Source organism: Oncorhynchus clarkii, chromosome 29, assembly GCF_045791955.1.
Source record: "Oncorhynchus clarkii lewisi isolate Uvic-CL-2024 chromosome 29, UVic_Ocla_1.0, whole genome shotgun sequence".
NCBI classification, from domain to species: Eukaryota; Metazoa; Chordata; class Actinopteri; order Salmoniformes; family Salmonidae; genus Oncorhynchus; species Oncorhynchus clarkii.
The window spans coordinates 23,442,974-23,467,875 of NC_092175.1; the positions used below are offsets into that span (position 1 = coordinate 23,442,974).

The following is a 24,902-nucleotide window of genomic DNA, read 5'->3' on the forward strand; positions in this document are numbered from 1 at the left end:
GTCTATTGATAAAAATTCTTTATATCTATTTCTTACTTCAACAATACAACCATAAAAAAAACTCAAACGAAAAGAGACTTGTCAGTCAATCGTAATATTTAACCCCTTGGTGAACCAGGGCTAAAATGAACAGAGATAAAAAAATATATATCCAAAAACTGGATAAAAGTAATTTTTTTCTTTAAATACATTTACAAAAGATCATAAATCCGTTGAAATGAATAAAAACAAACATTTTGCTCATTGACAGAGAAAGACATGACCTCTAGTAAGGTCTCACCAGGCACAGCTTAGCTACAGTACAAGGTTACATTATGGTTGCTCCAGTCTGAGCGACCTTGTGCAGTGACACACATTCAAACATGTTAACATTCAACACATGGAGTGCTATGGTACATGCAACTCATGTGCTGTGAGAAGCATTGAAAAAAAAAAAAAAACACGATTCCTCACTGAATGTCCCAATCATCATCATTACATTTCACTGTAGTCACTGGGAATTAGCATAGATGTCAGTCTCGTCATCAAAGTTATAATTTGCTTAAAAAAACACCAGGAAATGAATATTAAAAACAAAACTTTTCTCGTGAGGTCACTTCATGTTAACACAGCTTTCTGCACTTAGATATTCTTAAACATAACATTATAGCATCTGAAAAGGTTAACAACTTCAGAACATGAATCTCAGTAACAAATCTATTTTTTTGCCAAATACAAACACATTGGGTAACACTGACAAACAAGTGTGTGTGGAGGTGGTTCAAAACACATTTAGGAAATAAAACTAGCCCTCGATCTGTTATAATGCTGTCTTCGATCTGTTATAATGACACATAGCCAAGTCAAGTGGTGAGGTCCTGAAGGTCAGTGCAATCTCTCATGGCTAAAGAGGGAGAAAATACATGTAATGACCACATTGCCAACAAGTAATGGTATTTAATCAAAATAATCAAATGGACATAGCAAAAGAACAGGTCAAGGCTCAGTAAAATGAAACCATAGTTTGGTGCATTGTAAAATGAAAAATGGGACTATCCAAGAGTGAGCAGTTATTTTGTCAGATTTTCTTAAACACTGTGCAAATTCTATTTCTGGAGTCACGTGTGTAACCTGTGGTTATCTGATGATAAAGATGGGTCCTGTTGTACCTCATGTTGCTGTTGTGGTTGCTGTGGTTTCCCTGAGAGTCTCTCCCACAGCTGCAGCAGCTGGCCTCCAGCCTGAGGCTCCAACTCCTACACCAGGAAGCAGAGAGGGATGAGAAGTGAGGAAGGAGAGTGAGATGAGAACAAAATTAGTTACATTTCAGTCATAGAAATATACACACCATAGATGGAAATGAGCTATTTAGTAATATGTTGGTTGTGCATCCTCCCCAACAAATTAACCAGTCATCTCACTTGATGTCTTGAACGGCATTTTAGTGGGTGTGTTTTGGCAAGATGGTTTAATGAGTCTTCAACTTTTGAATCTTCTTTGTTGACAAGATTGTTCTCTGATAGTGGGATCATCTTGAACCCACATTTTAACAGTAGTCTGAGGTCATTCTGACCATATTAGCTGTGTAACATATCTGTTTGTTCATTGGATTATATTGGTCCAAGTCTTTGGAAATGTTGTGGCTGTATTGATGTTAGTCAGGTAACCCACCTGTCCGTCTCTGCTGATCTGCACCTTCTTGTTGTCGTTCCAGGGGTTGAGCAGCTGGTGGGTACACTGGAAGGGCAGGCTCTCCTTCCTGGTCCACTCCACACTGAAGACCCCCCCCAGCCCTGTGGAGCCCCAGTCCTGACAGCGCTCCTGTCCAATGACCGACGTCATCCGTGCATAGCCCTGAGGCACAAAAATGACATGTTACAGCCTGCCATTCTCCATTTACTCTCACTTACACACACACACACCTGGAAGTGTCCGGAGCCCTGCACAGAGAAGACCAAGAAGACAAGGCTGCTCTCCAGGAAGGCTCTGTTGAGTTTGAGCTCGTTGCTGGGCGTGGTGGACCAGATTCCTTTCTGCTGGGAGATGTCAATGTTCCTCAGGTTGCTGCTCTTCATGATGAAGTAACGCACCAGTGCAACGCCTGGCCTCGGGGACGGAGACTTGGAGCACTGAGGGAGACATTGAGTTGAGAGACTATGATATATTTAGATTTACACACTGGAATAAAGGACTTTAACCATTGCTGGAGACAAACCTATATTAATAATGATATTGGTTATTTGTGTACCTTTCCTGATGAGGTGGGGGAGGGGCTGGGACAGGGGCTGGGGAAGCCGAGTGAAGCTGATTCAGGAGACTTGGGGGTGGAGGAGTGGTCGTCTGTGGGGCGCCTGGAGCCCCTGTCCCTGCTGCCATGGGGGGCTTTGGGGTGCAGGAGGGCCGAGGCAGGGGAGAGTCTTGAGGACCTGGAGGAAGAGGGGTGGATGATCTGAGGGGTTAGAGGACTGGCCTGGAACTGGACATAGATCAAAAATGTAATTAACAGGTTGATATTGCCTTCGCTAACCTATAAGGCAGGGGTAGGAAACTAGACTCAGCCACGGGCGGATTCTTGTTGGAGCAGATGGTCGGGAAGCCGGAACATAAGTATAATAATTTGTACACTGCAAATTGACTACAACTAAGCCCAAAGAGATTGTTATTTTCATTGATTGTACAATAATTGATTGTACAATCATTTCATACCTAGATTACATTGAGACACGATCGTGTCTTTTTAAATTTATTCTTGGGAACAGATTTCCTAAATGAAACAACTTCTTTGTTGAACTCCTTGTGATTTTTTTTTATGCCCCCCCCCCCCCCCCCCCAAATAAATAAATAAATAAATAAATAAATATATATATATATATATACATACACACACACACCTTGCAGGCCAGTTTTTTGTACTGTAAATACTGAGATAAAACATTTGATCATAGTTGGTCCATTTCCCATACTGACACATCTAAACCCCTCTCCTCACCTGTCTGTGGCTGTGTGTGAGGGGGCGGGGATGAGGGGTTCGTCAGGGAGATCCGGGATGTCAGGGCTGGCTGTGGGGCCGGAGGTTCTCCTGCTGTTGGCGTTCCTCCAGGAGGAGGTCTGGGGGAGCTCCTCAGAGGACATGGGCCGGGGCCTCTGGCCAATCCCTGTGGGCTGCTGCAGCCCTGCAGTCTGATCCTCAGCCCCCAGCACCTGGAGACAGGATGAGGATGGATGGGTCAGTGACAGCTAACAGGCAGGACAGCTAACAACAGGCTTGACAGCTAACAACAGGCTTGACAGCTAACAACAGGCATTTCCAGCTAACAGGCATTTCCAGCATTTCTTTCATAATTTAAGCCAGAGTGTAGAACTGACCGACACCAGGGCCCGTATGGTGGCCTCATCCAGCTGGGACCAGGGCTTGGAGGGGGAGCGGATCCTCCTCAGGAATAAACCGTGCCACTTCTGCCTCAGCTGGAACACCAGACCCACCATCTGACAGACAGAAGGATGGGAGGGAGGAAATTAGGGAAGGAGGAGAGAGTGGGTTATACAGCTAAGAATATAATAAACACTAAATGCAAACTGCTGTTTAAATGAAATGCCAAGTTGTATTGCTTGAAGGGCATGTTGAGTATATTAGCACTGCAAAATAACCAACCTTGATCCTCACCTCTTTGTCCAGTTTGAAGTTGAGCCACTCATCGATCTTCATCTGAGCCAGGTTGGCTGTGGAGCGATCCTCAATCTCACTGTCACTGCTCTCATTCACCACATCATCTACAGCAGGCACATAGGAGGTTAGGTTTTGTTGTTTACAGAATACACATCATCTAGTGACCATACAGGCAGAGAGTGATATCTACAAGTAGGACTGGGCGATACAGCCAAAATATAATATCACAACATTTTTCTCATGTTTGACAGTATTCAACAGTATTTTATGCTTCTGAATAAAAGTTCTAAATATATTAAAGAGTAGTGCTTGACCATAGGATGGCAACAAATGGATTCTTAGTGGTTTTAAAGGCTTTCTCCAATGATTATTTTATACACAACCAAACGAGGACAAAACTGACAGAAAGGTCATTTATTTAGCACTGGATGAACCTATCATTATAGACAATATTGTAAAAATCCACTGGTATTCACGATATACTACCCAGCCCTATCTACAAGTCTCTTTGGAGCAGTCATGACACATTGGTTTCCTTACCTTGCAAGCAGTCTATGGACAGGGTATGACAGCAATCCATGCTTTGGTTTAGTTTCTCTGGCACGGTTTCCACATGCTAATGTTTTTACATTTGTGGCACAAATCCCATTCAAGTCATGGGACCGCCATTAGCATTTCTCGCACATGTCCAAATCATCCGAAAGTATCTAAAATTGATTGTGAAGCTCAACAAAGTCACTTATAGATGTTTACAACATGATGCGTGAAAAATGCTAAAATCGGTCCCCTTACTTAAAACCTCTACGGGATCAGTGTCCCCCCCTGCAAGTCGGTTGAGTTAAGTAGGCCATTGTGAATAGCATGAGGTTGTAAGTAACACATTTTTTCCCCAGGACATAGACATATCTGATATGGGCAGAAAGCTTAAATTCTTGTTAATCTAACTACACTGTCCAATTTACAGTAGCTATTACAGTGAAAGAATGCCATGCTATTGTTTAAGGAGAGTGCACAATTATGAACTTGAAAATGTATTAATAAACTAAATAGGCACATTTGGGCAGTCTTGATACAACATTTTGAACATATATGCAATGGTTCATTGGATTAGTGTAAAACTTTGCACACACTGCTGTCAAAATGTGGCCAAAATCTAAATTGCACCTGGGCTGGAATAATACGTTATGGCCTTTCTCGTATTTCAAAGATGGTACCAAACGCATGTTTTTTTCTTTGTATTATCTTTTACCAGATCTAATGTGTTATATTATCCTACACTAATTTCACATTTCCACAAACTTCAAAGTGTTTCCATTTAAATGGTATCAATAATATGCATATCCTTGCTTCAGGTTCTGAGCTACAGGCAGTTAGATTTGGGCATGTCAGTTTTTGCAATTAAAAAAAAAAGGGGTCAGATCCTTAAGAGGTTTTTGGGATTTGTGCCACAAATGCTAAAACATTAGCATGTGAAAACAGTGCCAGGGAAACAAAACCAAAGCATGGATTTCTGTCATACCTTGTCCATAGACCGCTTACAGGGTAAGGAAAGCAATATATAATTTTGAAATTTGGATGAACTATCCCTTTAAGTGTATTACAAATACAGGCAAAACTTGAGTACCTTAATTCTTAAATTTAATTCACAACGTGTAGCAAAGGATGTTTCCTTCAGTTAGACAACCCTACCTTTCTGAACAGCAGGTTCTTGTAGGGCTGTGCTGGGCAGTTTGGCACAGCCCCCGAAGATGGCTATGGTTATGGGGGACACCACAGAGCAGCAGCGGATGCTGGCTATCCTATGGGCTCGCGTCATCTCGTCATAGATCAACCAATCGGTGGGCAGGGACTGGACGGCTGCCACCTGACCATTGGCTGGGGGGATCTACGAGATGAAGGAAGTACAAACATGTTTTAAGTTTGTTGCTTTGAGTCAGGGTTGGTTTGGGTTTATAAGGTTTGAGTATATATGGTTTGGACTAAATGTAAGCATACAGTAAAAAAATAAAATAAGATGAAGATAGGAAGCACCTATCTTAAGAAAACTGCACTATACAGGGTTCACTGAAGAAGATCCTTTGCTCCACTAGGAGTTAAATAAGAAGTCAGTCAAGTAGGTGAAGATAGGATGTGTGCTAGCTACCTTCTTGTGGGGCTGTGGCTGGCTGAGGATGGAGGTGGGGTGGAAGCGGACCCTCTTCTCCTTGGCCCCAGACAGAGAACAGCTCTCACGGTCCACATGGATCAGGTTGGGGTACATTCCGGCCACCAGGGCTGCCTTCACCACTGACCAGTTCTCAGAGTTCAGGTTCACGTCACGGATGTCCCCGCCGCCCCGTGCCCGCACAAAGCCTGGTGGTGGAATACACAATGGAAAATATTTTTCTTTCTGAAAAATGTTCTGTGAGGGAGCTGTCCTTCGAGGGAGCCGAGGTGGTGCTGTGTGTGAGAGAGTGTAGGGGGGAGGTGGGAGGGACAAAGGAAAATTCCACAGGATATGAGTCGCAGTGGTGCTGTGTGTGGGGGTGGGGCACAGGACATGGTGGGCACCAAGACATGTGGATGACTCACAAGGCTATTCATTTCACAGAAGGTCAGTTGGAGGTTGTGTGGGCTTCAATAAAGCATTAGTCTTTATCCAACACCACTTACAGTCAAATTAATACATTCGGTATACAAACAACCTTGGTCCCCCATGCTCCACCTGAGCCCTCAGAACCACTGTATTACTGAGAAGGAGAGCATACAACAAGATAGATAAGGCTGACCTATGGCTCGGAGCTGTCCTAGCAGCTGGGTCCTCATCCCTATGATGATCTCCATGGTAGCCTGGGACAGGAAGTTCTTCTCACAGAAGGACCTTTCCCAGCCATCTGTGCGGGCCTTCTGCCAAGCCTACATACAACACAGCAGGTGAGATGTAGTTAGGAACATGTCGCTTGGACAGTGTTTTTTTCATTCCGATTTGTGCAGTCAAATCAAGCATTTAGCTTGATGAAAAACAAGCATTTAGCTTGATGAAAAACATTTAGCTCTAAACATCTCAACAGCAATTTGACAGTTTTTTCATTAAACCCCAAATTCCCCCCTTTACCTGGAAGGCTCGGAGCAGGGCCATATGGTCGCTGAATGTCCCTGCAGTAAAGCGCTTCCGGCACAGCATGGATGCCCTCTTCTGAGAGGCCTGGGAGGGCAGCACAAAGGGGTCGCGATGGGCCAGCGTGCAGGCGATGGTCAAGATGGGGTCTAGGCACTTGAGCACCACGGCACATAACACCATCTTTCCCAGGTGGGGCTCCACAGGCAGGTCAGCCAGGTGGTAGCCCAGCTCCGTCAGGTCCTCCCACGGGTCCATGGCGTCTATGGTCTATGGATGGGGGATCAATTTAATGGTTAGTGTTGTGTTCTATCTATGGTCATTATGTAGAGTCACAGTGCCAAGAACTGATGCCCTCCACCTCCATAACAAAAATAGTCAATGATAAAGGACAGAAGATAAAATATTATTCAGGTCATGATTGGTTCAAAACAAAAAATAAATTTTACCTTGAGCATCTGCACCGCGTTTTTTACAATGAGGATGGGGGGTGGTTCGGGTGCTTTGGACAGGAATTCAGCGATGGAACAGGTGATTGGGGCCAACAGCTTGGTGTGGAGACAGAGTTCCTGAAAGAGAGAGAGAAATGGGAGGAGTTAACTACCACGATTAACACTGCCTTATGAGTGTGTGAGGGGTATGCTTGCATGCAAGGGTTTATAATAACTTTATCTGTATAAAGTATGCTTCATACATTCTGCTTGAAGTGTGTGTACCTGCAGAGGCATCCTCAGTAGCTGGGGCACCTGGTACTCCAGCATGTTGTTAAAGCGGAGACGACTGAAGAGGTGGAAGCAGATCCCTGGTCGGCAACGTCCAGCTCTGTCAAACAACACAAGACTCATTCAAGAGGGGGCTTAAGACATTATGAGGCTTCATAAGAGATGATACTCCCTTATGATATGTCTATAGAGTGCCTCTGTGGTAGGGCTCAGATGTACACTGTGCCTCACCTGCCCTTCCTCTGCAGAGAGCTGGCCTTGGAGATCCACACCATCTTCAGCATGGTCACATGGTTCAGGGCATCAAAGGACTTCTGTGATAGTGAAACAAATCACGTATCAGATTTGCTATTCTGTCACGGAGGCGTGCCGTACTCCGTGATCAGGGAGCGTACTCCGTGATCAGGGAGCGTACTCCGTGATCAGGGAGCGTACTCCGTGATCAGGGAGCGTACTCCACCAGGGAGGCGTGCCGTACTCCGCCAGGGAGGCGTGCCTTACTCCGCCAGGGAGGCGTGCCTTACTCCGCCAGGGAGGCGTGCCTTACTCCGCCAGGGAGGCGTGCCGTACTCCGCCAGGGAGGCGTGACAGCCCACTTGGAGTTTGCCAAAAGTCACCTAAAGGACTGTCAGACTGATGAATCCAAGATTGAACTCTTTGGCCTGAATGCCAAGCCTCATCTCTGGAGGAAATCTGGCTCCATGCTGTGTGGATATTTTTCAGTGGCAGGGACTGAGGGACTAGTCAGGATCGAGAGAAAGATGAATGGAGCAAAGTACAGAGAGAGATCGTTGATGAAAACCTGCTCCAGAGCACTCAGGACCTCAGACTGGTGTGAAGGTTCACCTTCCAACAGCACACAGCCAAGACAACGCATGAGTGGTTTCAGGATCTGAATGTCCTTTAGTGGCCCCGCCAGAGCCCGGACTTAAACCCGATCAAATAGAACGGGAGAAACTCCCCAAATACAGGTGTGCCATCTTGTAGAGTTATACCCAAGAAGAATCGAGGCTGTAATTCCTGCCAAAGGTGCTTCAACAAAGTACTGAGTAAAAGGTCTGAATATGTATATAAATGTCATATTTCCATTTTTAATACATCTAAAATCCGTTTTTTTGCTTTGTCATTATGGGGTATTGTGTGTAAATTGATGAGAAAAAAATAAATAATATATTTTAGAATAAGGCTGTAACCTAACAAATTGTGGAAAAAGTCAAGGGGTCTGAATACTTTCCGAAGGCATTATATATACACACCACCAGCACACAACAATGAGAGACTGGATCCTGGAGTCACTTATTGTTGTGCAGCATGCCCCAGGTAATCTAATTACAGTATGGAATTCAACAAAAATATTTGCCAGCTAGATTTCTTATAACTATTAAGTTAAACTGTCTAAAATGTGATAAACGCACTGCAGTTGGGCATGTACTGGGCCATACACACTACCCTCTGTAGTGCCTTGTGGTCGGAGGCCGAGAAGTTGCCATACCAGGCAGTGATGCAACCCGTCAGGATGCTTTAGATGGTGCAACAGTAGAATCTTTTGAGGATCTGAGGATCCATGCCAAATCTTTTCAGTCTCCTGAATAGGTTTTGTCGTGCCCTCTTCACGACTGTCTTGGTGTGCTTGGATCATGTTAGTTTGTTGTTGATGTGGACGCCAAGGAACTTGAAGCTCTCAACCTGATCCACTACAGCCCTGTCGATGAGAACGGGGACGTAGTCGCTCCTACTTTTCCTGTAGTCCACAATCACCTCGTTTGTCTTGATCACGTTGGAGACGCTCTCCCACTACTCTCTCCTCATCAATGTTATCGTCTCTCCCTTCTGTTAAATACTTCTTCCTCTTGTCCCCTCCCGCGCCGTGGCTGAGTGACTAATTGCGACCTTACAGAACATGCCTACTGGCACTTCCGGAGGACCTATCATCCTCACTCCCTCCTCTCTACCTTCTGTTCCTCTGTATCCGCTGCTAAAGCCACTTTCTACCACTCAAAATGTTAAGTTTCTGTCTCTAACCCCAGGAAACTCTTTACCAAGTTCTCCTCCCTCGTTATTCCTCCACCCCCTCTCAGCGGACGATTTTGTCAACCACTGTGAAAAGGTTGACGACATTCGCTCAGCCTATTGACTCCGCTGGTCCCACAGAACTACCCTACGCCTTAACCTCTTTCTCCACTCTCTCTCCAGATTAAATCTGGCAACTAGTGAGGTCAGGCCACCGGACAACCTGCCCGTTTGACCCCATCCCCTCCTCCAGACCATCTCTGGAGACCTTCTCCCATTCCTCATCAACTCATCCCTGACGATTGGCTGCATCCTCTCAGACTTCAAAATGGCCAATCACTCCCCTCTTCAAGAAAGCAACCCTCGAGGCCTCTAACATCAAACTACAGACTCCCTTTTTTTTCTTTCCAAAACACACTCGCTATCAGAACAATTTTCTTGACCCTAACCAGTCAGGCTTCAAAACGGGTGACACATCCGAGACTACTCTTCTCTGTGTCATGGAGGCTCTCTGCACTGCCAAAGCTGACTGTCTCTCCTTTCTTCTCATCCTCCTAGATCTATCCGCTGCCTTCAACACCGTGAACCATCCAATCCTCTTCGCCATCCATCTCAGCGCTGGACGTCTAAAGGCTCTGCACACTTTTGGATTGCATCCTACCTAGCAGGCCGCTGCTACCAGGTGACGTGGAGAGGATGTGTCTGCAACACATACTCCCACTACTGGTGTCCCCCAGGGCTCGGTTCTAGGCCCTCTCCTCTTCATACACCAAGTCAATCGGTTCCGTCCTGTCCTCACATGGTCTCTCTCCAAGCTCTTCTCTTTCCTGGCACTCCAATGGTGGAACCAGCTTCCCCCTGAAACTAGGACAGCAGAGTCTCTGCCCATTTTCGGAAAATATCTGAAACCATACCTCTTCAAAAGAGCATCTTAAATAATGCCACCCCCCCCTCGCAAAAATGTACTTACTAGGACTGTGATATGTGATTGGCCCATCTAGCCATCTTCAGATGAAAGCACTAACTAAGTCACTCTGGATATGAGTGTCTGCTAAATGACAAATGCCAATGTAAAATGTGTGCAGTAGACTTGTTTTCAAACCTCTTTTACTTTTCCTGCGTCAATGACAAATACGACATCGTTGACAGTGATACTCGTCTCTGCGATGTTAGTGGAGAGAATCTGAGGAAGAGAGGAAAAGACTTGATTTCTGAACAAGAAGCTGTGGTTGAATGGTATTTTGGTTTACAGGGGCAATCAGCAGTTGCAACAAAACATTTTTTTACATATAAATTGATATTTACCATTGACTCTGAGAATATAACTTATAAATGCCTCATGAGCTTAGTTCAAGTCTCGTACCACATCAGAACCCAACATATAAGCTTATTTTACTGTGTTTGTAAACAAACACTATATAGCTTCAAAACATGATTAAAACTATAATTTTGATATCATAACTCTATGAATTTGAGAGTGGTTCCATTTCTCCAGAACCATCCCTCAGCTTTTTACAGAAACAGAGGCAGGTAGTACGCTTTGTTATTGTTTCTACTGCTGACTGTCGCTTTAAGGAACACTTTGTGGTCAAACTCATCTTTGGTGGGTTAGCCAGCACAGTAGACCTAAAAATACACTCACTATTTTCCGGATACCAGCTGGAGTGTTCCTCAGCACTTTCTTCTGATCCGAGGTCTGCATGTTGGAGTGGAGTGTAAAGACCTGGTACCTATGGAGAAACAACACAGATCTGAGGTTCTAGATGTGGTTCAAACAGGACAAATAAACAAAAAAATCTCTTCATTGTCTCCTCCAAATAATCCAGATTTCTTGTATAAATAGGTCTATTTGGCCATTTTTGTAAATTTAGTGAGGTTTACTAATCTGACTTGCAAATGTGTTCGGTGTAAATCAACATTTGGGTTGCATAAGCAGGAACATGGAGTAACAGCATGTAAAAAAAAACAAAAAAACAGATTGATGTACAGAATAATTTACATAAATAGACAAGAGCTATGTTGAAATACCGATGGCCCAATTATGAACTGTTGAGAGTGACACATTGCTCTTGCCAGTCATTTAACTGACGGTACCTTTGAGAGTGGTCTGTGAATCTTTTATCGTCGTACAGGATACGGTCCCTCAGACCCACTATCTCATCGTATCCGGGGAGGAAGATCAAAACCGCACCTGACATGGAAAATATTTAAAATAAACTTGTCATTCTATACAAGCAAGGAAAATTGGCACTGACACTTTGTATCAAACATTTTGAAAAGTAAAAAAATAAAAGACATCCAGTAGTCACTAGACAAGAGAATCTCTCACCGTCTTCTGAGCTGGTGCAAATGTTGTGTAGCAGGTGCATGATGAGGTCCAGGTCCACCCTCTCATCGTCAAAGCTGTGGTGGTATTCCTTGAGCAGCTCCTGGTCCTCCGGGCTCATTTCTGTGGTGGCAGCCTGCACCAGGGACCACTCGTCCAGCTTCCCCGCCTCCAGGGATGAGCTACCAAGGGAATGAGGCTTTCTGTTATCACCCTCCACAAACAACGCCAAGGTTTCCATGTGGTCATTCATAATAATGACAAATGGTGATCTTACAGGTAGGATTCTAGTAGGTCCACCACTTCTGCCTGCTGGAAGTGCTTGGCCCAGTCCAGCGCAGTCCTGAAACAAACCAAATACTGATCAAGATTTCAGACTTAGTAATAGTTTATAGAGCAACTAAAAATAAGATGCATTTATACAGTTATTTAATAAACCCGTACCAGCCATTGGAGGCCTTGATTCTGACGCTGGCTCCCATACTCAAAAGCTGCTCAATCTGACTGAGGAAGCCTCGACCTGCTGCCACCATGAGTGGAGTGGCGCTCGTTTCACTGTGCATGTAGTCCACTGAGGAGCAGAAGGGGAGGAGGACATATCTGGCTGATAACTATTGAAAATATTACTCTCAAAAATATACATTTTTGATAACATTGGTGTCATTATTTTTTTACACAAATAAGACACTATATAAACAAAAGCATATGGACAACCCTTCAAATCATTTGCTGACAGGTGTATAAAATCAAGCACAAAGCAATGAAATCTCCAGAGACAAACATTGTCAGTAGAATGGCATTACTGAGGAGCTCAGTGACTTTCAACGTGGCATTGTCATAGGATGCCACTTTTCCAACAAGTCAATTCGTCAAATTTCCCCAGTCAACAGTAAGTACTGTTATTGCGAAGTGGAAACATCTAGGAGCAACAACGGCTCAGCCGTGAGGTGGTAGGCCACACAAACTCACAGAATGGGAACACCGAGTGCTGAAGCACTTAAAAATCGTCTGTCCTCGTTTGCAACACTCACTACTGAGTTCTAAACTGCCTCTGGAAGCAAAGTCAGCACAATAACTGTTCGTCGGGACATTCATGAAATGGGTTTCCATGGCCAAGCAGCCACACTCAAGCCTAAGATCACCAAGCCCAATGCCAAGAGTTGGCTGGTGTAAAGCTCGCCCGCCATTGGACTCTGGAGCAGTGGAAACGTGTTCTCTAGAGTGATGAATCATGCTTCACCAATTTGGGTTTGGCGAATGCCAGGAGAACGCTACCTGCCCTAATGCATAGTGCTAAATGTAAAGTTTGGTGGAGGAGGAATAATGGTCGGGGCTGTTTTTCATGGTTCGGTCTAGGTTTCTAAGTTCTAATGAAGGGAAATCTTGATGCTACCAGCATACAATGACATTCTTGATGATTAAACTTTGTGGCAACAGTTTGGGAAACAACCTTTCCTGTTTCAGCATGACAATGCCTTTGTGCACAAAGCGAGATCCATACAGAAATGATTTGTCGAGATCGGTGAGGAAGAACTTGACTGGCCTGCAGAGCCCTGACCACATTCCCATCGAATTCCTTGGGATGAATTGGAACGCCGACTGTGCCCGACCTCACTAATGCTCGTTGCTGAATGGAATGAAGTCCCACAGCAATGTTCCAACCTCTAGTGGAAAGCCTTCCCAGAAGAGTGGGGGCTGTTATAGCAGCAAAATGCCAACGATTTTGGAATGAGATGTTCAACAAGCCGGTGTCCACATACTTTTGGTCATGTAGTGTAGATACAAGAATAAACTGTGGCACATAATTAAAGATGCACACAAAACCCAGCTTACCGCTGACGTTCTCACTCAGGATGAGATTGAAGAGCTGGACGAAGGCGTCAGCGTCCTGGTTGAGGAAGATGTCTGAGATGCAGGCATCCATCTCCTTCAGCAGCCACGGGTCCAATGATGCCACATCTTTCTCATTCTGGAACAAGACACCCTGTATCAAACTAATAGCAAACCCAGTGCCACTTTTAGTAAGAACCAGCAAATATACCCTCTGTGACGTTGGTGAAGTAAAGAGTGAATAATCAGAAAATAAGTAGTGGTATCACTTTGATGCATACAGAATAAATACTGAAAATAACTGAAGCAACTGGGAGAAAATAACATCAAAATCATTAAGGATGTAATGTAGCATGCATCGGTCAGGAAATCGATTTAAACGTTACAAATCGCTGGTTCACTAAATTTATTTTCTCAAAATTACTTTCTACCTTCCAAAAATACCTCATCTTTAGTGTCAAAGCAAGCATGTAATTGTGTTGACAGTCATTGATCTACAAGTAATTTAATAATTTTGATTGCTTAACAACCCGAGGCAATATATGTTGTGTGCAGCTTTGCGCAGCTTTGCGCGTTGACCAAGGAGAGGTAGGCTTTGCTGACCAGACCGCTTGCGTGCCTGTGCCATTGCGAGCATGTTGATTTTGTCCACCCACACCAGACGTGATCAGGACACGCAGGTTGAAATATCAAAACGAACTCTGAACCAACTATATTCATTTGGGGACAGGTCGAAAAGCATTAAACATGTATGCCAATTTGGTTAGCTAATTTGTCCTGGGATATAAACATCAGGTAGTTATTTTACCTGACATGCACAAGGTCCTATATCCTGACAATTAATCCACAGATAAAAGGGTGAAAGTTTGTTTCTAGTAATCTCTCCTCCTTGAGGCTTCTTATTCTTCTTTGAACTTTACATGGCGGTTGGCAACCAACTTTAAAGAGCATTACCACTACCAACTGAACTGGAGTGTGGACCTCAGTTCATCTTTCAAATCACCCACGTGGGTATATGCTCCTAAAAACCAATGAGGAGATAGGAGAGGCGGGACTTGCAGCACCTGGCTACGCAGATGCTCGTTGACGCGAGTGAGCAGTGTGGGTGCAATGATTGAATAACATATGTACATTTATTTTGCAACACTTGCGCACGTGACACGAGCAGCATGTTACTCCTTATCTGGCACATCTGCGAGTCACCTTGGTAAAATGGCTTGCGCAATATTATGCTTTATTAGTTGAATGACAAAGAATGTAATTTTCTAGGTTATTTTTTAGCAGATGTGCTATACATTTTATCTGGCTATACATGATCAGGGCTTACATTCAAATGTATTTTGATTGTTCAGGTTAACCATCAGCAATAGTAGGTAGGTAGTTTTATTTGAAATCTTCAATACACAGTCTTTTTTAGATATACAAGGTAAAGTTGATAATTTCATTACAAGGACAAGAAGAAAGGATAAGAGAAACTCACTCTCATGGCTAGAAGGGATACAACTTTAGTCAGATGAAATATTAAAAGTTTTTTTTTTAGCTAACCCTAACCCTTTTGCTAACCTTAACATAATTATCCTAACTTGCTGCGTATGTTCTCCTAACCCGCAAAGAAAAGTCAAATTTGACATAAGATGTATCACATCTAGCCAAAACGAGCTCACTCCTGAGTTGTCAAAACCCCTCAAACTCAACTCTGGACCTCAAAGCTTCAACTTGGATAATAGCTTTAAAGCACACAGTACAGCTGTCTAACACAATTGTCATTAAGCTTAACTTTTCCTTCACACTATATATTTATATTCATTGGCTATCTCATAGCTATTTTTTAAAGATAAATATTGATACATTAGTAGCTTTTACACTTTTAATCAGAAAGCTCAGAGGCCCAAGCTCAGAGAGGCCCAAACTCAGAGAGGTGCAGCGCATGAGCTCCATTCAGCAGCAGATTTTACATTTAGAATGGAAAATGAATGTGTTTACGGAACAAATGTTAGTGCATTGAATTGTAACACACGGATTCGTTCCTCTAATCAAACCGAATAGTTTGAAACTTAAATGTATTGTTCCTGTATCGTATCAGAGCCCACGTATCTAGATACGCATCGAATTGTCTTAAAGGGAAAGACACACATCCCTAGAAAACATGGATATTGAGAAATGAGAATGGCCCATTTCCACTTGTTCTCACCAGCTGGGTGAAAACACTGTCCCCTCCATCGTCCAGCAGGTCGTTCTCCTGAAGGACACAGGAGGCCGAGGTGGTCTTCTCCCTCTGGGGCTCCTGGCGGGAGCCACCCTCACGCACTTTACACCACTCTGTCAAAGACATCTGTTGCTTTTCCTCTGCCAGGGACGACACACACATACACTCATTAATTCTGGGAGACACTGGACATCAAAGCGGAAATCAAAGAAACAATGAATGACCAATGGTTGGTAGTTACCCCTCTGGATCTCCTTTTTGTATTTCCTCATGTCTTTGTTTGAATAGCCTGTTGTCCTCAAGATGTCTTCCAGGAAAAGTTGCTTCACCTCAAATGGTCTTCCTTTGACTAGATAAAAGCATACATTCATAATTTCTAATTTTGATTCATTTCACTTAACAAATCAGTGCTGGCAGGACCAGTCAAAAAAAGCACTAGCCCCTTCCATACAGAGGTCTTCCCCTGCAATTACCTGCCTTTTGCAGGTAACGGTTTCACTGGTGAATCCCCGTCCCAATTTCAAATGAATAGATTAAGTGATTCTGTAGTGATTTCTGCACTCTCGTCTCTGTAGGTGGTCTATCCAAACACATGACTTACTGTGGATGACAGGACAGGAGCCAAAGTAGCGGAGGAACAGCTCCACGTCCAGGGCAGCACTGGACAGGATGAGCTTTAGATTAGGCATCGTCTGGAGCATGTCCCTCATCTTGGTCAGCAGGAAGTCACTCAGACCATCCCGCTCGTGAACCTCATCCTGATTGGATAAGAGGTTGGAAGTGCAACAGGATTTAGTCATTGACATGATTTCACGCACCAGACCCAGAGATTTTTATAACTAACCCAAGATCGACCACCACCTGTCGTTTCCAATGGGAGAAAATTAATCATAGTGGGTAGAACAAGTAAGGAGGTGGACAGAGCCAAGCACAAACTAGCGAGATCTTATTAGCGTGTTCTAGCATGCGTTTTAATATTTCTGTTAGTGAATACCTACTCTGTGAAGTGCGTGTGTGCAATAGCTAAATTCACCCTTGGACTCCTAAACAATATAATTTTTTTCTACAAGTCTACAAAACTTTGTCCATTCTGTTCATAACAGATTTGTTTTGGGAACAAAAAACTATATTGGAGATCAAAATGTTTCATTGATGACAAAATTTGCTTAATGTCGGCCAAAATCCATCTCGCTCCATCTTCTCACACTGGACTTCCTCATCACCATATTTGGTGGTGAGAGGAAATGCCAACCAGATGCTTCAGATTTATACATCCGGTGAAACATCTGGCTCAATGTTTTATCTGTGGCAGACCTGACAACTTTAAATCATTTTTATGAGTACCACTTCAGCACAGCGGTGTGCGTGTTACACCCACACTGCTCAAATCGTAGGCATTTGTTTTGTTTGCCTAATAATGATGTTGGCAGAAGACTGCCTTTGTAGGAATGGTAAGCTATATACTGTTATGGGTACTTGGTACTACAAGACAATGGTACTTGCCTACGGTGCAGCAAGAGGTAATGCCCCTCCCTACCTTCAGGTTATGCTCAAAACCTACAGCCCAACCTGAGTACTCTGTTCTGCCACCTCTGGTTTCTTGGCCCTCCTACCCCTTTGGGAACGCAGCTCCCGTTCAGCCCAGTCCAAGCTCTTCTCTAACCTGGCACCCCAATGGTGGAACCAGCTTCCACCTGAAGCTAGGAGAGCAGAATCCCATCCCATCTTCTAAAAACATCTGAAACCCCACCTATTCAAAGAGTATGTTAAATAATCCCAGAGCACTCAGACCAAATAAATTGTCTTTCGTGAACAAACAATCACACTTGACTTTCTTTCCCCCCCCTACTAGCTCCGAATTTACTGATAGCTACTTTGAGGGAAAATGTACTTACTACGACAGGTGGTTGTCCCACATATCTATTTTAAGATTAATGCACTCTGGATAAGAGTATCTGCTAAATGACTAAAATGTAAATGTAATTGGCTGCCCTCAGTAGCTAACACCAAAAAAACACCAAAAAAAGGTGCCCAGGGTCCCTGCTCATCTGCGTGAATGTGTCTTAGGCATGCTGCAAGGAGGCATGAGGACTGCAGATGTGGCCAGGGCAATAAATTGCAATGTCCGTACTGGGAGATGCCTAAGACAGCGCTACAGGGAGACAGGACGGACAGCTGATCGTCCTCGCATTGGCAGACCACTTGTAACAACACCTGCACAGGATCGGTACATCCGAACATCACACCTGCAGGACAGGTACAGGATGGCAACAACAATCACCCGAGTTACACCAGGAACGCACAATCCCTCCATCAGTGCTCAGACTGTCCGCAATAGGCTGAGAGAAGCTGGACTGAGGGCTTGTAGGCCTGTTGTAAGGCAAGACCTCACCAGACATCACCGGCAACAACATCAGCTATGGGCACAAACCCACCGTCGCTTTACCAGACAAGACTGGCAAAAAGTGCTCTTCACTGACGAGTCGCAGTTGTGTCTCATCAGGGGTGATGGCCGGATTCACGTTTATCGTCGAAGGAATGAGCGTTACACCGAGGCCTGTACTCTGGAACGGGATCGATTTGGAGGTGGAGGGTCCGGCATGGTCTGGGGCGGTGTGTCACAGCATCATCGGACTGAGCCTGTTGTCATTGCAGGCAATCTCAACGCTGTGCGTTACAGGGAAGATATCCTCCTCCCTCGTGTGGTACCCTTCCTGCAGGCTCATCCTGACATGACCCTCCAGCATGACAATGCCACCAGCCATACTGCTTGTTCTGTGCGTGATTTCCTGCAAGACAGGAATGTCAGTGTTCTAAAATGGCCAGCGAAGAGCCCGGATCTCAATCCCATTGAGCACTACTGGGACCTGTTGGATCGGAGGGTGAGGGCTAGGGCCATTCCCCACAGAAATGCCCGGGCCCCTGCAGGTGCCTTGGTGGAAGAGGGGAGTAACATCTCACAGTAAGAACTGGCAAATCTTGTGCAGTCCATGAGGAAGAGATGCACTGCAGTACTTAATGCAGCTGGAGGCCACGCCAGATACTGACTGTTACTTTTGATTTTGACCCCCCTTTGTTCAGGAACACATTATTCAATTTCTGTTAGTCACATGTCTGTGGAACTTGTTCAGTTTGTGTCTCAGTTGTTGAATCTTGTTATGTTCATACAAATATTTACACATGTTAAGTTTGCTGAAAATAAACGCAGTTGACAGTGAGAGGACGCTTCTTTTTTTGCTGAGTTTAGTACTACAACTATGGCGGGGGGGCCAGAGCGGAGAGCTAGAGATTTTTTCTCCTTGCCCAAGTCATCTGATAGGCTCAGATCCGGTTGTGTCAAAAACCACAATGTGCCAACTGGAAGCTTATTTTTGCGTATTTTTGGGTAGTCTTTCATACCAGTGTACTTTGACCTCAAATTGCGTGCGTGCATGCATACAGTCAAGGCAGTGAACGATAACAAAAGGGCAACAATAACTTGTACTCACCACAATGACGTGAGTAACAGTGGACATTGTGGTGTCTCCGGCCATCAGTGTTCTCAGCAGGACTCCGCTTGTGCAGAAGGTCAGCAGCGTCTTAGGAGAAACTCTAAAGGGTCAACCAGAGTCATTAATTTCCTCACAGTAACTCAGCCAAAGTAAACAGAGACAGTGCCTCCCTCACTCCATCTCTTTGCTCCTACCTGCTCTCCAGGCGGATCTGGTAGCCAATGGTCTGACCGATGCTCTCCCCTCTCTCCGCAGCAACCCGCTCTGCCACAGCGATGGCTGCCAGACGCCGGGGCTGTGTGCAGAAGATCCGACAGGGGATCCCATTTCGGCTGCAGTCGTCCAGGAGGAACTGTGGGATCTGGAATGGCAAAACACTTCCCATTTAGTTTCTAGATGATCAGGAACTCTATTTACAAATGCAATACCTTATCATACCAATGCAATGCCTTTGTAGGCTATACAGTGCCTTCAGAAAGTATTCACACTTTACTTTTCCCAAATGCTGTTGTGTTACAGCCTGAACTCAAATTTGATTACATTTTCGACTTTGTGTCCACTGACCTACACACAATACCCCATAATGTCAGCGGAATTACGTTAGAAAATGTTACAAATTAATTACAAACGAAAGGCTGAAATGTCTCAAGTCAATAAGTATCCAATCCCTTTGTTATGGCAAGGTAAGTTAAGCAGTAAAAATGTGCTTAACAAGTCACAGAGTGAGTCCATGCAACTTATGTGCAATAGTGATAAACATTATTTTTGAAAGACTACCTCAACTTTGCACCCCATACATACATATAACATACAGATAACTAAGGTCCCACAGTCAAACAGTGAATTTCAAACACATTCAACCACAAAGACCAGAGAGATTTTCCAATGTCTCGCAAAGAAGGGCACCTATTGGTAGATGGTTAAAAATAAATACAAAGCAGACATTGAATATCCCTTTGAGCATGGTGAAAATATTAATTAACTCCCGAGTGGCGCAGTGGTCTAAGAAACTGCATCGCAGTGTTAGCTGTGCCACTAGAGATTCTGGGTTTGAGTCCAGGCTCCGTCGCAGCTGACCGGGAGACCCATGGGGAGCCACACAATCGACCCAGCGTCGTTAGGGGAGGGTTTGGCTGACAGGGATGTCCTTGTCCCATCACACACTAGTGATTCCTGTGGCGGGCCGGGCGCAGTGCACGCTGACACGGTCGCCAGGTGTACAGTGTTTCCTCCGACACATTGGTGCGGCTGGCTTCCGGGTTAAGTGGGCATTGTTTCAAGAAGCAGTGTGGCTTGGATGGGTTGTGTTTCGGAGGACTCACGGTTCTCGACCTTCGCCTCTCCCGAGTCCGTATGGGAGTCGCAGCGTTGGGACAAGACCATAACTACCAATTGGATACCATGAAATTGGGGAGAAGAGGTAAAAAAAAAAAAAAAACTTTTCAAAATGTTTAATATTACACTTTGTATGGTGTATCAATACACCCAATCACCACATAGATACAGGCGTCCTTCCTAACTCAGTTGCCAGAAAACCGCTCAGGGACTTCACTATGAGGCCAATGGTGACATTAAAACAGTTAGAGTTTAATGGCTGTGATAGGAGAAAACTGAGAACAGAGAACAGAACAACATTGTAGGTACTCCACAACGCTAACCTAAATGACAGAGTGAAAAGAAGGAAGCCTGTACAGAATACAAATAAATATATATAAATATAAAAATATATAAATATATATATATATAATATAAATATACACTGGAGTTGCTTACCAAGACGACATTGAATGCTTGAAAATCTCTGACAAGGCTTAAATGTCTGTCTAGCAATGATCAGCAACCAACTTGACAGAGTATGAATATTATTTTTTTTAAATAAAATGTGCAAATATTGTACAGACTTACCCATTAAGACTCACAGCTGTAATCGCTGTGAAAGGTGGTTCTAACAGGGGTGTGCCCATTATTCTTTTGAAAATTCTTCAAACTCTGTCAAATGAGTTGCTGATCATTGCTAGACAACCATTTTCAGGTCTTGCCATAGATTTAAGTCAGAACTCAGCCACTCAGGAACACTCACAAACTTCTTGGTAAGCAACTCCAGTGTAGATTAGGCCTTGTGTTTTAGGTTATTGTTATTTTGTAAGCTGAATTTATCTTGCAGTGTCTGGTGGAAAGTAGACTGAACCAGGTTTTCCTCTATTGAGTGGTACTCAGCAATGTGTTGTATTGGATTTGCCCCAAACATAACACTTTGTATTCAGGACAAAAAGTGAACTGCTTTGTAAAATATTTTTGCTGTATTACTTTAGTGCCTTGTGGCAAACAGGATGTATGTTTTTGAATATTTTTTAATATTGTTCAGGCTTCCTTCTGTCTCAATTAGGTTAGTATTGGGAAGTAACTATAATTTCCTCAGTTTTTTCCTATCATAGCATTTAAACTCAGTAAATGTTTTAAAGACATTGGCCTCATGGTGAAATCCCTGAGCGGTTTCCTTCCTCTCCGGCAATTGAGTTAAGGACACCTGTATCTTTGTAGTGACCGGGTGTATTGATACACCATCCAAAGTGTAATTAATAACTTCACCATGATCATAAGGACATTTAATGTCAGTTATATATTTTTTTACCCATCTACCAATAGGTGCCCTTCTTTGCGAGGCACTGAAAAACCTTGGTCTTTGAGGTTGAATCGGTTTGAATTTCACTGCTCGACTGAGGGACCTTACAGATAATTGTATGTGTGGGGTACAGAGATGAGGTAGTCATTCAAAAATCATGTTAAACACTATTATTGCACACAGATTGAGTTCATGCAACTGATGGTGACTTATAATGCACATTTTTACTCCTGAACAAATTTTTGTTTACCATAAAAAAGAGGTTGAATACTTATTGACTAAAGACATTTCAGCTTTTCATTTGTTATTAATTTGTAAAAAAATAAAAATAATAATCTAAACATAATTCCACTTTAACATTATGGGGTACTGTGTGGAGGGATGCCAGTGACACAAAATCTAAATCTATTTTAAATTCAGACAACAAAATGTTGAAAAAGTCAAGTGACGTGAGTTCTTTATGGCACTTTATGTGGACAGTGATGTAAAATGTTTCTCCCCATCACCTGTGTAGTTTTTCCCGAGCCGGTCTCCCCCACCACTAGGACAACACGGTTGTCTTTGATGACCTGGACGATCTCCTCCTGGCGCTCGTACACAGGAAGTGAGCTGCGGAAGAAGTCCAGTTCAGATGGGCCCCTCTTCTGGGGCACCTGGGGAATGCCGTTGTTGAGCCGCCCACTGGTCCTGTTCTTGTCACGGCTGCTCTCTGGTGGAGAAAAAAAAGAGGGGCAGAGGAATGTTAAAACTTTGAATTGTCAACACATTTTAACAGATAGATCATTTATTCATTCATCAGTACATTGTTATTAAAAACAAAGGTTGACAAGGACTCCCATTGACATCAATGTATTATTAACCCTGAAATATAACTGCCACTCACCAGACTCAATGGCCACAGACAAGCCCCTCTCAGTGCGAGGCAGTAGGTCTGTGCGCTCCTTGTTGGTGATGGGGAACCTCTGCAGCAGGCTCCGCACAGCGTGCTTGGAATTGTGGGAAAGGTTGAAAGTCATGATGGACTGGGCCGTCTCCGAGCCATCCTTCTTTCTGATAGTGAGGGTCCGGCTTGATCCTTTTCTGAAAATGAATGAAATAAGGATGTTAGACTTGAAGCACAGCACACTTTAGTAAACCTGATGGATGCTTTTAGGGAGTTACATTTCCAGTACAATATTGAGGAGGGATACACAAACTTTTCTATTCAAGTACTGCTTTTAAAACAGGAGTATCCAAGGTTGACCTAAGACTACGGGCTCTGACAACTGATGTCAAGTTGTATTGCTTACCCTCTGCTTTTAGAGATATATCCAAGGGACTGTGCAAAGCGATGGATGAAGGCTCTCTCAGTACTAGACAGGGAGGAAGGAAACTCCATTTCTGTAAAATCAAAAGAACTAATGTAGTATACTACATCACATAATCCAAATGTCTCCTTGAATCACCACTTCATCACATGAGTAGAATGAACATTTTATGTTACCTTTTTGCTCACTGTACTGAAACCTCTCAAGGGAGATGTTCACAGCAATCTTAACTTCTTCGTCGATGCGTATGTCTTTCAGCCCTTTGCCCCTGGGCCCCCCACCACCAGAGTGTTTTGATTTGCCCATGGCAGGTTTGGGTGAGGCATTACTAGGACGTGACATGATGCACTGTAGAACACAAGTGTTATTAAGATGTAGCTAGCTAATAAGCAACCAACCCGCAATCTCCCTAGATGACGGTCACATTTTAGTTACTTGGACTAGCTAACTAGAGACAAAAGGGTTGAGCTACCATGCAAGTGGCCAGATGCTGACAAATATTCACTGTTAACTACTTCTGACTGACTCTCCTCTACCTAACGTTAGTTATTCATAAACTCGGACATAACTTAGTTAGCTAGCCATAGCTTTCACCAGAGGCTGACTGACAGTGTGAGCCATACATTACTTTTAGAAAATCTTTGAGTAAAAAGCGAACTAATGACATGTGTTGATTTTGTTAGCCACCTTAGCAAACTCGTTAGTAACTCAGAAAGATAGCTAGCTAGCTATTATCTGCAAGCAAAAACTAATGTTAGCTAACCCAGTAACGTTACTGGTAGCTAGCTATCGTTAGCCAGGTTGCTAACTAACTAGCTAGCGGAATTAAGCTAGCTAACGTGTCATTGAACTTTATCCATCCTTGAGTTAATTATACATGCATGTCATAGATACAATGTTTCACATATAGCTAGGTAACGTTTTAACTAGCTAATACCGATGTCAGATCCCGCTCGTGCGCCTCTGTTCGTCTAATCCAGCAGTTTGTAAACGCTGACCGACTTCATGAGATTCAGATAAATCACCACTAGAGGTGCATGATCAGAGATACTTTAGAAGAGATGGAAAACACCAATGGAATCGAAATTATGCCCATTGTGTGCGTTGCACATGCTACGTCAATGGGCCGCGCGGAGCATTCTGGGCGAATCAAGGACAAGGAGAGCTCTCGTTCAAGGAGTGAATATGAGTCAATTGGGCGCCAGCTCAAAAAAACAACAACATTAGCATGAATTTCGTCAACAAGAATTACAATACTACAAATATTTTCCGAGATGTGATATAATTAACTTGCTATGTGTAATATTGTACAGCTTTGGAATCGTGACATTACGTACTTTCGATGAAAATAGGCACGTTTCTCAACTCATACCCTGACTTGTAAAAGTCACACATATGCCCAGGCCGTGAGCAGGCAAACAGGCCTAACCCCCACTCATGCACTAGCCCAAGCCAATGGCATGTACCAGATGCTCAGCAGGCGCTGCTCACACTTACTGTCCTGAGACCAAACCACACAACCAAAAACATTGGACATAAAGTCTTCACTATCTCATCCTGGAATATCCAAGGCCTGAGGTCATCTGCCTTTGGCCTAAAGAGCAGGAACCTGCACTTCATCAAAGAAATCGGAAATACAGACAT

At 43.8% G+C, this 24,902-nt stretch overlaps 1 protein-coding gene across 1 annotated transcript; it reads right to left on the bottom strand.

Moving 5' to 3' along the window:
- Positions 1–24,400, bottom strand: LOC139388082 (YTH domain containing 2). Its single transcript, XM_071134637.1, has 32 exons — positions 24,196–24,400; positions 23,435–23,606; positions 23,241–23,331; positions 22,835–23,031; positions 22,458–22,660; positions 19,523–19,689; positions 19,326–19,428; positions 16,439–16,595; positions 16,079–16,186; positions 15,823–15,977; positions 13,635–13,770; positions 12,246–12,372; positions 12,079–12,144; positions 11,805–11,983; positions 11,570–11,666; positions 11,118–11,205; positions 10,578–10,658; positions 7,697–7,779; positions 7,460–7,565; positions 7,193–7,312; positions 6,741–7,013; positions 6,415–6,541; positions 5,790–5,998; positions 5,336–5,531; positions 3,644–3,750; positions 3,346–3,465; positions 2,969–3,180; positions 2,228–2,405; positions 1,902–2,108; positions 1,651–1,833; positions 1,149–1,235; positions 1–883 (listed from the first exon to the last, which is right to left on the bottom strand). Exons 2-32 carry the CDS (start codon positions 23,598–23,600, stop codon positions 878–880), a joined length of 4,335 nt encoding a protein of 1,444 aa, XP_070990738.1. The 5' UTR covers positions 23,601–23,606; positions 24,196–24,400; the 3' UTR covers positions 1–877.
- Between the last annotated feature and the right edge of the window lie 502 nt (positions 24,401–24,902).